Below are 15,921 nucleotides of genomic sequence, written 5' to 3'. Positions count from 1 at the left end.
ATGAAGCCTTACCCACCGGAGCAGCAGCATTCCCGCCAGGCTGGGCCCGCCCCGGGCCGCGGTGAGGGGCGCCCGGGGGGCCGCGGGATGCGCTCGCCGGGGAGCGGCTCGCGGGGGTCCCGGCTGGGGCACGGAGGGTGTTTTCCTCAGCCGGGGAGCCCCGCAGGGGCGCCCCATGGGCCGGACCCCCCCCCCCCCCCCCCCCCCCCCGAGACCCCCGGGAGAGGCTCGAGGGCGCTGCTGCGAGCGTTGGGCGTTCGTGTCCCTTCGGGCATGTGGGGCCACGGGGTTCGTATTGCCCAACTCTCCTCCTTGATCTTGAGGTCTAAACACATGCTTAACAAACCCCGAAAATGAAATTCTTACATAATCACACGACTGCAGGCACCGGGATGTTGCAATCATAAGCAGTGCCAAGACTCTTCCACGGGCACAGGACCTGGAGGGGACTGCCAAAACCCAGGGGACACGGGCAGCCCTGTGCCCTTCCACCGGAGAGCTTTGCCACAGCTCAGGACCACACTGGCATCCACCCTCAGACCGTACACCCAGTCCCCAGAGATCTGCTCACCTCCGTCCGTTCCAGTGAAAACTGCAGCGTATCGGTCTAAGCTACGGCGCTTTATCCACAGATGACACGTACGGAATATCAGACACGGGGGAAAGAAACCCCAGTAAATGGAAGGCTCAGGACCCCAAAGACTTTGGTTTGGAGGTGGCTGAGCCTAAAAGCGCTGCCTCAGGGGTCTGACTCACGTGTTGATGCGATCGGGCTGGGGTGGCTTCAGGCATTCCCATGCCAGTCCCCCACCCCGTTCTCCCCAGTCCCCCCACCCCGTTCTCCCCAGTCCCCCCAGCCCAGTCTCCCCAGTCCCCCCCGCCCCGCTCTCCCCAGTCCCCCCCGCCCCGCTCTCCCCAGTCCCCCCACCCCGGTCTCCCCAGTCCCCCCAGCCCCGCTCTCCACAGTCCCCCCACCCTGCTCTCCTCAATCCCTCCAGCCCAGTCTCCCCAGTCCCCCCACCCTGCTCTCCCCAGCCCCCCCCGCCCCGCTCTCCCCAGTCCCCCCCACCCCGCTCTCCCGGCCTGGGTTAACACACCCATTCCAGGGGCAGCAGAAATGAATGGGGACTTCAGCTTTATCACTGGGGATGGGGAGAGGGTAGACATGGGCTCCTTTTTGTCACCTGAGCGCTAGCAACGCACTACAGATAGCAAAGATGGTATTTTAAACTGCTCGTTACATCTGTCAGAACATGTCATCCAGATCTTAGAGATGCTCATACATATGCATAGAGATGTTTCATACATCTGGAGTAGTCCCTTGCCACAAACCCCATGTGTTACCACTTGCCTGCTTTCACACACACCACCAGCACATTGCTCCTCTACTCTCCCTGATCCGACTGATCCCACTCAAGGCATCATATGGGTTGGAAGGGGTCTTTGAAGGCCACCTATCCCAACCCAAAGCAGGGCCTGCTAAAGCAGGCTGCTCAGGGCCTCAGCCAGTCAAGTGCTGATGACCTCCAAGGCTGGTCATTGCTGCCCACAGCCTCTCTGGGCAACCTGCTCATGTGTTTGACCACCTTCATGGTAAAACATTAGGCTTTTAGCACACACTCTGAAGAGTCAGCACTCCAAAGCGAATTTAGGCAAATCACTTATGCCCTCAATATGTTGTTCCACAGGAGTTTATACGGTTCTGTCAGCTACAAGATGTGCCCCTTCCATTGTTCTGGTATTGGCATCTGACTGATCCTGCAGTAACTTTGGTCAGCAACTCAGACCAGCTGGAACCCAACCCTCCCACATAAATGTTTGTTGTGTCGGTGTAAATTCCTGAACCATTTCACTGCGAGGTCAGACAAGTAACTGTGTAGAAGCCAGAAAGTAAACGGAATCACATGAATGGTAGCAGAGAAGAAGAGAAGATAGCAGGACCACACATGTAGATTGATTTAACCTATCCTGAAACAGTAGTTTCAGCGTCTCAATTTACTTGGCTACTGAGATGGGATCATAATCTCCATCTGCTTCATATGGTTCTGGGGGACAGCTGACTCAGTGAACAGGCAAGGTCGTCACCTTCAAGGCACTCAGTGGCCTGGCACCAGCACATTGGAAAAAACAGTCTCCTGAAACACCAAGACGAACTGTAGGCAACAACTCTGACAAGAGATGACTCTACAGTAATGTAATGCTTGCCTATGCAAGAGACCCCACCTTCCCCAGACCTGTCCAAATTTGAAGAACGAGCATCCCGAGGACTAGGGACCCTTCAGTACCTTCCCCTGCAGATTGCAAGCTATGCTGCTTTCACTTGTAATACAAACACACTACAACACAGAATCTGCCAGGGAGAGAGGAGAGAGGAACAAACCACACACTTGCCTATTAGTCATATTTGAAGTTAATGGAAAAGTACTCAGATGCTGCTCCAAACAGCTCACGGTAAGCTGCAGAATCGAACAGAACAGCTCAATCATCAGTAAGGAGCTCCGAGATCCTCAGGTGGAAATCGTTATATAATATATGTCCTCATAAACACAGGTGATTATTTCACTGCATGATGTATCTTAAAAGAAATACAAACCTTTAGTTAAGAGTCAGAGCTGGTCTCTACCACATTCTGTGCCTGATCACCTGCAAGGCACGGTCTGTCATGCACTACCCAGTAATTAAGCTATAAGATTGGAAGCTGTGAGATCATTCCCTGTGCAACTACACGTGCCTTAAATTAGCTGTGACAATCATTCTCACATGCATACACAGTTCAGGACTTTAGCAGCAGCCAATGTCTGATGTTACAACAGCAAGTGGCGGCGTGGCGTGGAAAGGAAAAATACATACTCAATTCCAGCAAATGGAATCACTTAGCACCTTGATCACAAACACAGAGATACCACTGATTCCAGAACTGTCCTCTTAATATCCGCTTTCTATAAGGAATCAGCAAATAAGCTGCCTTTATTTTTGGTGCGAAAATACTTGCAGAGTAAAATGTTTTTCAAATTATAGGTTTTTCAAATGATGAAAAAATGGAAGCATTTCAAATCTGGAGTGCTGAAGCCCTCTTGGCAAAGATGACTTATTTTTACATTACATGATAAATTTATCAAGAAGCTATGTTAATCCTGCTGTGGGGTAACAAGCAAGAGTCAGGCACTCGTGCAGTACCTTTCTGCAACAAGAACTAAAGCTACAACAAAAAGAGTTTCATTAGGAAGGCAGTTACAAGTTCAGGTCTTGACTAACCGTGCTGGGACTAAAAAGCCACAAGCCAGATGCAGTAAAGCATTTGCCCTCAGCAGTGCAGAGGTATAGAAAGTATACACGTAACTTTTCTCAAACAAATGGTCCTAATTGGGAACAACCCTTCTGGGGGAGGTCCTGGAAACCACCCCATCCATCTGCCATGCCCCTCAGCTCACAGACTGAAAGGTATTGAAGATAAACCACCTTACAGAACCCTTAGAGTGAGGTAAGTTCTCTGTCAGAGCTCTTTTATAGAGTGGTGACACAGGCAGCATCGACAATACCAAACGAAGCAGGACCAGAAACTGTTCTGTGGTGGAAATCCAGGCTGGACACTCACCATATCCACACTATGCAGCAGTTGGCCCGTGGTCACCTCTGAACTACGTGTGGTGTCCCTGTAGCCCTAAGGCGTAAGCATTATTTGAGGGTTGTTATTTCAAACACCCAGAACTAAAGAAAGGAGGGCTGTGCTGTAGCCCAGAGGGGTGGTTTTCACCATGAAGCTAAAGGACCCGTCACATTCCAAAGCACAGGGTTGTGTTCCATAGGATGAAACCCACTAGCATCTCGATGGATGACCCCACAGAGTGGAGGGAACCTGGTTTCACACGGTCTCGTCCACTGTTCATCATTCACATGCTACTCTCCAAGCACTGCCTTGGAGATCGTGAGTTGGCACAGGCCAAGACTGTTTCAGGGACCAGAGTTACTACTGTGTAATGGGGCACGGTGGGAAGTCAGCAGTCCAGTGCCCAAACTTACTACCCACCCCGTTCAGTTTAGCAGCACAGGCATAGTCGAGGAACCCAGGCTTGTGGCACCTGGAACTTCCTAGTGAACAGCAGGGAAGAAAGAAAAAAAAAAAAAAAAAAAGGAGGATGGGAAGATCTGAGGTTCCCATGAAGAGTTAAAGCTGTGAGGAGCTGACTTCTTTGAAAGCCTCAGAGGGAAATCCTTATCTGGCCCGAAACCTCATTCTTGGCTTTGTACTCAACTCTTATGTAAGGACAGCAAATTACTTTGGTTTATCTTCCTCTGTGTCCTCGAGGTTAGTGACACATCATCATTAGGTTACGTTACTATTTTAATTCAATTGACATACCACGTGCTTAAATGCTGTAACAGAGCTTGTCCTTTCTGCACCTGATACCGACAACCATCGGTTCTCCCGAGAATTAAGAGTTCAAATGCTTCACAGCAGCAACTGCATCATTCTCCTGCTGAAGGACCCACTACACTTCAGAGCAGTGTCAAAATAATGTTTTATTTACAAACCCCAATAACCTGGTAGCAGCTGAGCCCTTTACATATCAGACCACATGCTTTAGGACTGCTACTATATTTTATGGTCTTTGCAATATTGTTACCTATCCAAAATAGATACTTGGTTTTACAAACATAAATACTCTATTATGAGTTGGTTTCACTTCCCTTATTCCCTAGTACGAGAAGATTCAAGATGGGCTATTTAAACGGAGCTAAATCATTACCAAATGGAAGATGCAATGCGATCAGAATTAAAATTATTCCTGTCGTGTTGCAGCTGGCTGTCTTTAGCCAACAGAATCAAGTTACAAAACAAAGCTCAAATATAATCAGTGAAGAGGAGCTGAAAATCCATTGTTCTGCAAACCAAAAATGGGAGGGAGGGGAACAACAAAGCAACAAGAGCTCCATAATTGGAAATAAAGATACTCTGTCCACATGCTAGTTATGACCTTCTTTTGTTTTCCCGTGATATCCTGCTGATATAATATCCAGGTCCCTTGTGGATATCCGCTGTTTCCAATGAGAAGAATGAGTGCTGCTAGTTTCACTTTGGCAGCTCACCGGGTCACCAGCCTACCTACCATGCCTGGAAAGCCAGCGGAAGCAGCGTCAAAGAATAACCTTATCAGCCAACGATCTGGACGGATGAGGAGCACGGACATATGAGATCACATCTTGTGGTAATTTAAACAAATTTCAAATACCATTACAATAAGGCAGCACAGAATAAGAGCAAAAGTTAGACTAAATATTACGAATCCGCATAGGAATAGACATAGTTGATCAGATCAAGCCCACTTTTCCTCCCTCTCTGCCATCAGCCCCAGTCTCTGACCCTCCCCGCAGAAAAGGACAGTCTGAAGTAGTGCTGCCAGGTTCCCCAGGGCCCCAGAAATGTACAAAAGCCAGAGCTCTCACAGCCAAAGGTGATGGGTTTGTATTTAGAGATCCTTATTAGCTCTTTTTTCTGTTCCTTTCCTGGACTTTTTTTTCAGATCAAGAAAACACACATAGCACCGACAAAATCACGCAACAAAATCTGCAAGCAACCACAATATTTTCCCCAAGTTTCATTTGATGCACATCATTCTTGCGCTGAAAGAAACCTCCCCTGACTTGTGTCTCTCTGTGAGGCTGAAGAGTCCTAGTTACTGAATTACCCAGCCGTTCCACACCTCGGAACACCCATTCACTCCTCTGCACCTCTCCAAGTGCTCAGCGTCCTTCTGAAGACAAGAGCAGAGCTGTACACGGCATTCAAGGCACTGGCACATCACAGAACCACCTTGTGCAATAATAAAACTCTCCGCTTTGTTCTCTAGCTCCTCTTTGCTGCCTACAAACATTTGATTAGCTCATTTACCAAGCCTCGAGCTTGGATTTTCACAGAGCTATTGTTATTATGCCAAGATCTTGTTCCTAAGTGATAAATCAGCTTCCAGGCTGTCCCTATAGATGAAGCTAAGATTATCTCCCATTTGAGACACTTTACATTTATCTACATCAAATTGCATCACACGCTCACTTTGTATTGTTTACTGAAGTTTCTCTCAGACCACAGGCTCTAATTCAGATCCTTGTGGAACTTCACAAATACACTCTTTCTCCCACCGAAAAAACATTTCTGCTGTGTCTTAGAGTGACCTATCTTTAACCCAGTGTCATCTACCCACGTGAAAACTTTTCTTATTGCATAGTTTCTTCAGAATCTTTTGCTGACAGATTTCATTGAATGCTTTTCAGAAACTCCAAGTGAATGACATCAGCTGAATCTCTCTTGTTCACACGCTTTGCAGGCTCCTCATAGGGCTCCAAACACCGTGTGAGACCTGGACTTCCCTTCCGAACAGCTCTGCCAGCTCTCCTGGCACACCGTTTTCCCCCTGTGCCCACTAGCACACCTCGTTAAACAGCTTTCGTTGCCTTGCTTAGTACAGAGAACAGGTTTGGTGCTCAGCAGCTCTCCAGAACTTTTCTAGCCACTTCTTTTTAATTGGCATATTAACTGTTTTGCCATTCTCTGCGATCAAAGCGCTTCTAAACGTGACCTTACATGAAACCATTAGCAAGCAGCTCAGCGATTTAAATTCTTGACTGTTCCTCGGACTCTTGGATTAACATCACACAGCCCAACTCTTCAGAGCTTTATTCATTTCATAACCTTTTCTACAGACACTCCAGTGTGAGCCATACCCTCTGATCATCTGTCACAAAACCAGGTACAGGCACAGGAATTTTCCCGAGCTCCTCCACAGCAAGCACGGAACAAAATACTAATTTGATTTTTTTTTTTCTAGAACCTTATCTTCTCTGAACAATCCAATTATTTTTGACTGCCTACTGGCTCCAACAACTTTTTTTGGCAGGCTTCCCATGCTATTTTGACCGAAAGCAGAGGAGAGTCAGATTTATTGGCAAAGTAACAACGAAACAAATGGCGAGAGAACCGGCAGGACAAGTGCCCAAGGGCACGGCTGCCTGGTCACCTGCGACACCGCAGCCAGCTCTCATGGAATCATGGAATGGTTTGGGTTGAAAAAGGCCCTGAAGGTCATCCAGTCCAACCCCCCTGCGGCGAGCAGGGACAACTTCCACCAGATCGGGTTGCTCAGAGGCCCATCCAACCTGACCTCCAGTGTTTCCAGGGATGAGGCAACTACCACCTCTCCGGAAAACCGCCGCCTGTGTCGCACCGTCCTCAGCGAATAAAACTTCTTCCTAAAGTCAGGCCTAAACCGTCTCCTCTTTTAGTTTAAAGCCATCACCCCTTGGCCTAAAGCTACAGCTAAAAAGTTATTCGCTCCTCCTTCTCATGAGTCCCCTTCGCGTACCGGCAGACAATAAGGTCTCACTCAGCCTCCCCTTCTCCAGGCCGGAGAGCCCCGTATCCCAAATCCCACTTCCAGCCCTCCGTGGCCGCTCGCACCGCAAAGCCATGGAACCCTTTCCTCCCCCCCCTCCCGGCTCCAGCCAGCGGCTCCCGCGCTCTTTGCACCGGGCACAGCGACTCCCGCTCCCCCCACCCCGCGCCGGGGAAAGGGCGAGCGGGGCTCTATCCCGACCCCCCCCCAGTCCTCCTCCTCCTTCGCCGCTTCTGGAACGTTCCCGCGCGGGACGAGGGGCGCTCGCGGCCGCCTCCCCAAATATGGTCACGGAAGCGCTTGCGTCACGGCGCTGCCTCGCGGCGCCTCCGCCGGGAGCGGGACGTGACGTCACGGCCCTGACGCGCCCGCCGCGCGGCGCCCTGGCAACCAAACACAAACACGGCGGCGGGGGGGCGGGGCCGGGGCGGGGCCGGGGGCGCGCGGGGCGGGGGCGCGCGGGGCAGGGCGGGGGGCGCGCCGGGGCTGGGGCGCGCGGGACGGGGCGGCGAGTGTCGGGGATGCCCGCTGAGCGCCTCCCCCCCCCCCCGCAGCCCGAGCGGCTCCGTGGGGGCCCACCCCGCGGGGATCTCGGGGTGCGGAGCCGTCCGGGGGTGTTCGGCCGCGCGGCCCTTCCCTTATCCCACTGTGGACGTGTTTAAGGCTCCTGACGCCGTTGTGCGGCTCTGTAGCTCGAAACCACGCTCCGCTGCCCGTTGCGCCGTGCTGCGGTTTCATTCCTTCCCACGGAGCGGCGGTGCCCCACGCGGGACCGGGAGCGCGGGAGGCGTCAGAGATAATGCGAGTGTCACCTGCTCGTCTTATCCCGGTGCATTGTTTTGTTTGGCAAAGCTTTGTGCTGCCCGTGCGAGGTCTCGGGTACCACCGCAGCACATGCGTGTTACCCTTCCACGCAGAGGCTCCTGCGTTACATTGCGTAACAAATGCAAAAGCTGACACACTTGGCACTTGCTGTCACTGCTGTGGGAAAGAAAAACCCTCATTTAGGCTGTGGGACCGCTGTCTGGCGGAGTTCTGCGCTAAGTTTTGCTTTAACTCATCCAGCGATCGTGAGGGATAATGGGGCCGGGATGGCTCCACCTGCTTTCAGGGGACCGCGTGGTACTTTGGGGCTCTCCAAACCCGTGGGCTTTCTGAGACCTCTGGATTCTCCAGCTCTGAACCCGAAGGTCTTGTAGAAGAAGGCACTTTGTGATTCCAGATTTACTGGTTACTCGTCACATAAGTCTCACTCTCTCGCAGCTACACCTACGTGAGCGCTTCAGGGATCAGCCGTACGGTGCCTGCGCTGCGCTTGGGTGTTGCCCTCGTAAATGTGAGTGGTGATGTGAAAGGAGCTGCTTCTCAGTGGGTGGCATCTCAGTAGCTACTGGGGTCATTCTTCGTCAGCTGTCAGGGCTGCCTCCGGCTGAATGTTGAAAGACGGGAAGTTGCGCGTGTGATATTTGCTTTTGCACAGGGCAGGCCGCGTTGAGCAAGCTGCGAAGGTGCAGTACGCGCTGTTGAGATGAGATACATCCTGTGCATGTTCTGATTAGGGAAGGGGTGAAGAAAGCAGAGCCTGCTGCAGTGACCAAGAAACGTGGAGTTAGACAAACCCAGCCCTGCATGCCACAGAAACCTCAAGGTGGCCTTCAGCTGGACACGTGTGCCATCTTTGTCTCCACCTTGAGAAAGGAGTTCTCCGGAGCTGGATGCCATCGCGGGAGCTTTGCTACTAGTATATAGTATATATAATATACATTATATACTACTATATAACGCTTCATGTGCATTAGGGGGGGAGCAGAAGAGTGTGCTGCATGCAGAGGGCAACGTGCCCCAGCTGCTGTCCTGCCAAAGGGGTACAGGTTTCACTGCAAGCAGAAAGAACGACAGAGGGTATAGCAGCATCTCTAAGCTAATTCAGGAAGGAAAGGCTGTGTGTCGCACAGACCCCAAAGAGAAGGGCCACGTTCCCAGAGCGCGTGGGCTGCTTGCCATAACTCACGTTCATTCAAGCTTTAGTAGAAAAACCAGGGGCGAGGGAGAGGTCAGTGTTGTGCCTCACACCACTCAGTCTGAAGTGAGAAGAAAGTGCATAAGCATTTCCCCTTCCCTCATGGCCAGGAGGCAATAAGCTGTAGCTGCTCCTAGAGGTGCCAGACCAAATCCAGGGACACCCAGAGCCAGGGTGCGTCTACTCCTCCCCAGGCAGGAGAAAATGAGGGCATTAGGCACATGCAAATGAAAAGGTAAACCCCATCCTGGAGATGCCCCCCCCCCCCAATTCAGAGAAATGAACTCATCTGCCCTTTTTACCTGCTTTCTAGCAAGGCCTCCAGCTCATCCCCAAAAGGCACAAACGGGGAGGAGGTGAACAGACCCAGACTGATCAGATGGGGAAAGGCGCTAAGGAATCCCAGCTGCTCACCGGAGTGGGCAGGAGAGGTTGTAACCACAGACAGCCCTGACTAACACCAGGGCGAGGACAGGTCTGGCCTTAAGGTATTCTCCACCCAAACGCCCTGGGCCTCAGGCAGCGATCTGCACATCATAAAACCCAGCGTAAGTAAATTAGAGGCCAGGGAACCCCTTAAGGGTCACAGGGAAGTTATGCAAAAGGTAACACAAGGACAACTCCAGCAGTCAACTTAAATGCTTTTATTGACAATGTCTCTGAACAATAATAAGCAAACAATGCTTAAGTTTCATCCAAATTCACTTTCCACATGTCAAAAAAGACCTCAAGGTAGAAAAAAATAAAATAAAAATATAAATATCTGAGAATCCATCTTAATAAATAAATTAAAAACACAATAAAAACGTTTTCATGGAAAACTTATGTCAGAACATTCAGACCACCTCAACAATGCATGATCAGTAAAGTTACAACGAACATCAATGTAGAACTACAGTACATGGATATAGCTATTTATCTACCTACTAGAAAATAAAATAGAGTCTCTTTCCCCCCACATAAGATGGGTCATTGCTAAGTCATCAGAACACGATATTGCCAGGAACACAGTAGTTACTGTTAAATCAGCTGCACTAGATACGAGTTGGAGATACCCAGCACCAGGTTAAATTCCAATCATTTTAAACCAAGAGATTAATTAGTTAATGCTAGTGATACTAAGGAGGGGAGGGAGTCACCTACCCAGCCATGTGGGACATGCTACAGACTACCAGCTCTCATGGATGGGCCATTGGGGACAAGACAAACTCCATGCGATTTGCTACATCTCTGGAAGAGGTACGAGGCCTCGGTGCGGGGTGCTCTGCGGGGCCCCGGGCCAGGCAGGGGGGTGGCGGTGTCGGGGCCCTCCCTGGGCCCGGGGAGCGAGTCCGTGGGGGCGCACGGGCAGGTCAGTCAGTGCCGGAGCCCCTCACAAGGCCAGGAGGGTAGGGGAGCTGAGCGAGTCGGACGAGGGCTCGTTGCTGCTGCTGCCCTTCCGGTGCGCGGCAGCGCAGCTGGGGAAGGCGTCCGCCTCGGGGTAAGTGAAGACGAAGGTGGAGGTGTAGGTGCTGGGGCAGGGGGTGCAGGTCACCACGGGGGTGCAGAGGGGCTCCAGCTCGCTGCTGGTCCCGGCGCCCAGCGACTCCCAGTCCGACGCGTAGAAGGAGGAGGCTCCGGGCAGGTCCATGTCGGGCACGGAGCGGGAGGCCTCCCGCGGCCCCGTGGAGAAAAGCAGCTCGTCGAAGGGCTCGGCCTTGAGCTCCAGCCCGCCGCCGGTCTCCTTGGGCGGCACGGCCGGCGGCGCCTCCGGCATCAGCGGCAGCGCGAAGGCGGCCTCCTCGGCCATGGGGGGGCTGGCAGCGCCCAGGTCCAGCGCGGTGGCGGCCGCCAGCTCCTCGGAGAAGCGCAGCTCCTCGGGCATCTTGCAGGCGGGCCGGTGAGCTGCCAGGATGAACTCCAGCTTCTCCTTCTCCTTCAGCAGGTTGGCGATCTCCGCCTGCAGCGCGGACTTCTCCTCCTCCAGCTGGTCGGTCTCCTGCGGAGAGCGCGGGGCTGTCAGACGGGGCTGGAGCCTCCTCCGGCCGGAGCGCCCCCCTCCACCATCCCACCCCCGCCGCCGCCCTCCTCCCCGTCCCGGTCCCCTCGGCTCCCGGGCAGCACTCACCGCCTGCAGCGTGTCCGTGAGCTCCCGCCGCCGGTTGCGGCACTTGGCTGCTGCCATCTTGTTCCTTTCCCGGCGGATCCTTCTCTTCTCCTCCTCCTCCGGGGACAGCTGCGGGCAGAGAGAGGCCGGTCAGTCTCGCCGTCGGGCCGGTGCCCGCCCACCGCCCCGCGTCGTCGTCGTCCCCCCCGCCCCCCGGTAGCCCCGGTGCTCCGCTCACCTGCTCGACTTTGCCCCGGCGACCGATGCTCTGCCCGCGGCCGCCAGGCGTCTTCACCGCCGCGGGGCGGGGGTAGGCGGCGGGGGTGGGCGCCGAGACGCCGTAGGGGTGCCCGCGGCTCTGGGAGGGCGCCACCGAGGAGATGAGGGTGGGCTGCACCAGCCACTGCAGGTCGGGGCTGGTGGAGATGGCCGTCACCGTGGGCACGAAGCTGGCGCTGGACACGGCCAGGTCGCTGCAGAAGTCCTGTGGGGCAGAGGAAAGGGGGGGGCTGCCGTCAGCGGGGCGCCCGGGCCGCTCCCCGCCGCCCCCGGGGCCGCCAGCGCCGGCTCCGCACGAGAGCGGCCCTGTTATAAATATCTCTGACGTCCGCGCTGACGCAGGCGCCGCTCCGGAGTCTCCTCAATGAACTCGCGTTTTATCAATGAAGCCGCTTTACACACCCGCCGCAGAGCGCGGCCCGGGCTACGGCTGCCCCCCCCGCCCCGCCGCCGCCCCGGGGCCGCTGCCCCCGCGCCGCCAACTGCCCGTGGCTGCCCCCCCATCCCCTCCGCGCCCCCCGCCCCGCTCCCGCCCCGCGGTCCCCATCCCGTCCCGTCCCTGCTCGTGCTCGGCGCCTCACCTGCGGGTTGACGGGGGAGCCCATGCTGGAGAAAGAGTCCGCCGGGGAGGGGTAATAGGTGAGGCTGTCCCCGGCCGGGGAAGCGCTGCTGCAGCGAGAGGAGGTCGCCTCGTACTCTCCGGCGAAGCCCTGGTACATCATGTCAGCTCGGTGCGCGCAAATCGGCGGTGCGAGACGATACGGTAGCGACGGAGCGCCCGTGGGGAGGAGGAGAGGAGGGGGTGAGCTGCGTGCGTCCTTCTGTCCGCGCCGCGCGTCTCTCCGCTCCGCCGCCGCGGCTGCCTCTGCTGCTGGAGTACCGCGCCGCGCCTCCCTTTTATACCCTCTCGCCGACGTCACCGGGAACGCACCACCCGCGCCCGCGGGGGGGCCGTCCTGTCCACTCCCGCCCCGCGCCGCCCCCGGGGCCGCCCTGCGCGCCGCCCGCCTCCCCCCCTTCGCGCCAGAGAGCCACGCTGCGGGGCGGGAGGCGGCCCCGGGGCGGGGGGAGCCCGGCGGGCGGTGCGCGGAGGGGGCGGTGGCGGGATTCTCCCCCCCGCGCGGAGTGGTACGGGCGGGCTCGGGAACCCGCTGACGCAGATATCCTTATATGGGATACATCCTGTGCGAGGGGGCGTGACTGACGGGAAGCGCTCCAGGCTGCAGCCAAGTGCGGCGCGCGGGACGGGACGGGGCGGCCCCCGCCCCCCGCGCCCAGCCAGACCCTGCCGAGGGCCGAGGCGCAGCAGCGGGGCCCCCGCCGGCCCCGTCCCGCCGCGGGTCACACCCTCCGGGGGCGGGGAGGCCCCCGCGCAGCGCGGGTCGTCGCACCGCGAGCGCAAACGCCGTCCCCGACACGGAGCGGGGTCCGCTCGCAGCCGGGCACCGGGACAGGGAGGGCTCTACGCGAGGGGAGCCTGAGCTGCCCCGGCCCGGAGCGCCTCTGTGGCAGCGTTCGGGGGTCTTTTAAGCACCGGGGAAACAGAGATGCGAGGGGGACGGCACGGGGCGCCGGGAAGCCCGGGGGGGGGGGGGGGAGCCGGGGGGCTGCGGCTCCCCCCGAATGTTGGGGGAGCTGGCAAGCGGCGCACGGGGGTGCTGGGACACCCGCCAAGGGCACGGGAGCACCGGGAAACCACCGGCGAGGAGCGAGGGGCGAGGCACGTCTTTTCCTCCAGTTTGGGTTTTGTTTTGATCCTCGTTGCAGCGAAGCCCGGAGACACCCACCCACCGCGGGGGATGTCAGGCAGCCCTGGCTCGGGTCAGGCTAAGCTGGGAGCCAGACCGCAGGCTCGCCTTGCACGGGAGCCAAGAGATCGCGGCTATAGATAGTAACAGGGAAGCTGCAGCAGGAGCGTGTTTACAGCAACAAACAGAGCCTGCAGCGCAGTCTCCAAGCAGGAGCGTCACCCAGCCAGGCTGGGATCCTGCTGGCAGCCTCTCCCGCTGTTTGAGCTCATGGGCTAAATGCAGCGCCTGATGCTGCTGCTGTTGCTGTTGCTGCGCGAGCAACCGCCGTTCTTAGAGATCTGGGCCACGGGGGCGGGAGAACTGGGCCAGCTGCTATTTCTGAGCTGCCCGTCAGAGCCGAGGGGACAGCCAAGGACTGCGGCGGCTCACGGCCTGCACCGCTCCCTGGGAAAGGAGCCCTGGGCGCCAGCGCTGCCTCTTGCCAGCTCGGCACCAGCCCCTCTCGGGGCAGGCTTTGGTTCCCCCAGGTCCCTGTGCTGCTGGAGGCTCCGCGCCCTGGCTGGCATCGCACCTCTGCCAGCTGCTGAAGCAGCTGGAGGAGCGTGGTCCCTTCAGCAGCCCCAGGCTGCAGGCGAGGGGGTCCCCCTCGGCATTGCCCAGAGGAGGATCATGCCAGCAAATCAGCAAAGCCATGCCCTGCTGTCCCTGCCATCAGCCGAGCGCTGAGCCAAACCTCTGCAGCCACATCCCCAGTGGGGCCTGGGCTGACACAGTGATGCCCAGCACAGACGGGAGCCTCCAACACAGTTTCGAGACCCAGATATTTGCCAGACACATCTCAGGAAATCCCTGCTGCTGTCTACAAACTGCCCCAGGGTTCCTCTAGCCAAGCTGCCCCCGTGAAAGTAATGTCTGGAAACCAGGGAGGGGGACCTGCTTCACCAAAGACCAAAATATTTTTGTGGCACCTATGCAAACCATCTGTTGCTGTCTCCACTGGTGACCAAGTGTGCTCTGTTTGTACCAAATGGAAAGTGCACGGATGCTGTACGTTTCTAACACGTGGAGGCAAGGAAACAGAGAAAGCGAAAACACATGACGTGGGTTTGTTGTTTGCTCCGAACCTGAGGTGCACACGGTTTTACCGCAGAGTGTGTGAGAAAAAAAAAAAAAAAAAAGGAAGCAAGTGGTACCGCAGGCACAAAACAGAGTCAGAGCATGAACCCTCCTGCCTGGGTGATGGGGTTGCCCTCTCAGCGTGCCGCTAGAGCGTGACAAAGGCTCCTCACCAGCCAGGAATGGGCAGAGGCATTCCAAAATAGTGCAATCTGAGGAATAGACATGAGTCTATCGAGCACTACAACATTATTAAACCCATACGAATAGGGACAGCTGGGCTTCACTGGTGCTCGGTGGAGCCATAGCTGTAAGGAAGCACCACCGTAAGGACTGGAATTCTCCCCAGCCTAGCGGTAGGGGTCCTCCATCCCAGCATGATCCTTTCCCCCTGCTCCAGACAAGCCCGCGGCATAGATGGGTCCTGTGCTGGTGAGGAGGAGGTGGCTGCTGACCACCACCAGCAGGGATCTCGCTCTTCCCAGATGCCTGGCCAGACAGAACAGGTCATGGTTACTGCACTGCTTGGACACTGCAACGGTACCAACAGGGCAGAAGAAAAGGACCCATCCAATGAGTATCTTCTCCCACGTATCAACAAGACCCCTCCACCTGCCTGGCCCACGCTTTTCCTCCCACCAAGCAGGGAGGTGGGAAAGCTTGTAGCTCCCAGGCTTACAAGGACGCCGTGAGCTCCCCAGCCCCAGCGTGCAGCATGGGAACTTGGCCCTGCTTCCACACCCCTCCTTCAGCTGAGCTTGCGACTGAGTCTGGGCTTGGAAAACCACAGCACAGAAGCACCTGAGGTGTGTGGGCTGGTGCAACTCGCACAGCCAAAACCCGCTCCAGGGGTAGGAGATGGCTGTGCCTAATTCTGGCTGCTCACCAGGGGAAAGTTGCGCGGCCCTTTCGCAGCCCCATGACAGCCCCAACCCACACCGTCAGCATCACTGACTGCAGTATGGTTCCCCACTCCCTCTGTGAGCACAAACTGCGACAGACGTCTGCCTCCAGCTAACCAGGGGCTGCTGGGGTGTTTGAGAAGACCTGTGGGCCAGAGCCCAGCAGCACAGCTGGCACACAGAGGCCTCTGCTGTGGGCACCAGAAAGTAGCTCCTCGCTATAAAATACCCCCATGCACTGAGAAGCCATCACTGCCTTCCCACACCATTAAAGTATCCATGTAATACACTTCCCACCGGCACAGGCTTTGTGGGAAGGCTCCAGGGGCATTAGTGCAAGTCCCCATGCAGACACCTGCTGTTCCCAGTGTCCCCATCA

At 56.1% G+C, this 15,921-nt stretch overlaps 1 protein-coding gene across 1 annotated transcript; it reads right to left on the bottom strand.

The window, feature by feature from the left end:
• Positions 1-10,155: 10,155 nt before the first annotated feature.
• Positions 10,156-12,631, bottom strand: FOS (Fos proto-oncogene, AP-1 transcription factor subunit). Its single transcript, XM_054069017.1, has 4 exons — positions 12,355-12,631; positions 11,733-11,978; positions 11,516-11,623; positions 10,156-11,386 (listed from the first exon to the last, which is right to left on the bottom strand). The coding sequence occupies exons 1-4, from the start codon at positions 12,493-12,495 to the stop codon at positions 10,781-10,783; spliced, it is 1,101 nt and encodes a 366-aa protein (XP_053924992.1). The 5' UTR covers positions 12,496-12,631; the 3' UTR covers positions 10,156-10,780.
• Between the last annotated feature and the right edge of the window lie 3,290 nt (positions 12,632-15,921).

Source organism: Cuculus canorus, chromosome 5 (genome assembly GCF_017976375.1).
Source record: "Cuculus canorus isolate bCucCan1 chromosome 5, bCucCan1.pri, whole genome shotgun sequence".
NCBI lineage: Eukaryota > Metazoa > Chordata > Aves > Cuculiformes > Cuculidae > Cuculus > Cuculus canorus.
The sequence above is the reverse complement of the archived record's forward strand: the minus strand, read 5'-3'. Positions and strand labels throughout refer to the sequence as shown.

What these genes read in the sequence shown, in the direction of transcription:
- FOS (XM_054069017.1), bottom strand. Translation starts at nt 12,495, where the DNA reads ATGATGTACCAGGGCTTCGCCGGAGAGTACGAGGCGACCTCCTCTCGC. An exon ending in GCTCCCCCGTCAACCCGCAG is followed by an intron (nt 11,979 to 12,354) that starts GTGAGGCGCCGA and finishes TCTGCCCCACAG; the next exon opens with GACTTCTGCAGCGACCTGGC. An exon ending in GCCGGGGCAAAGTCGAGCAG is followed by an intron (nt 11,624 to 11,732) that starts GTGAGCGGAGCA and finishes CTCTGCCCGCAG; the next exon opens with CTGTCCCCGGAGGAGGAGGA.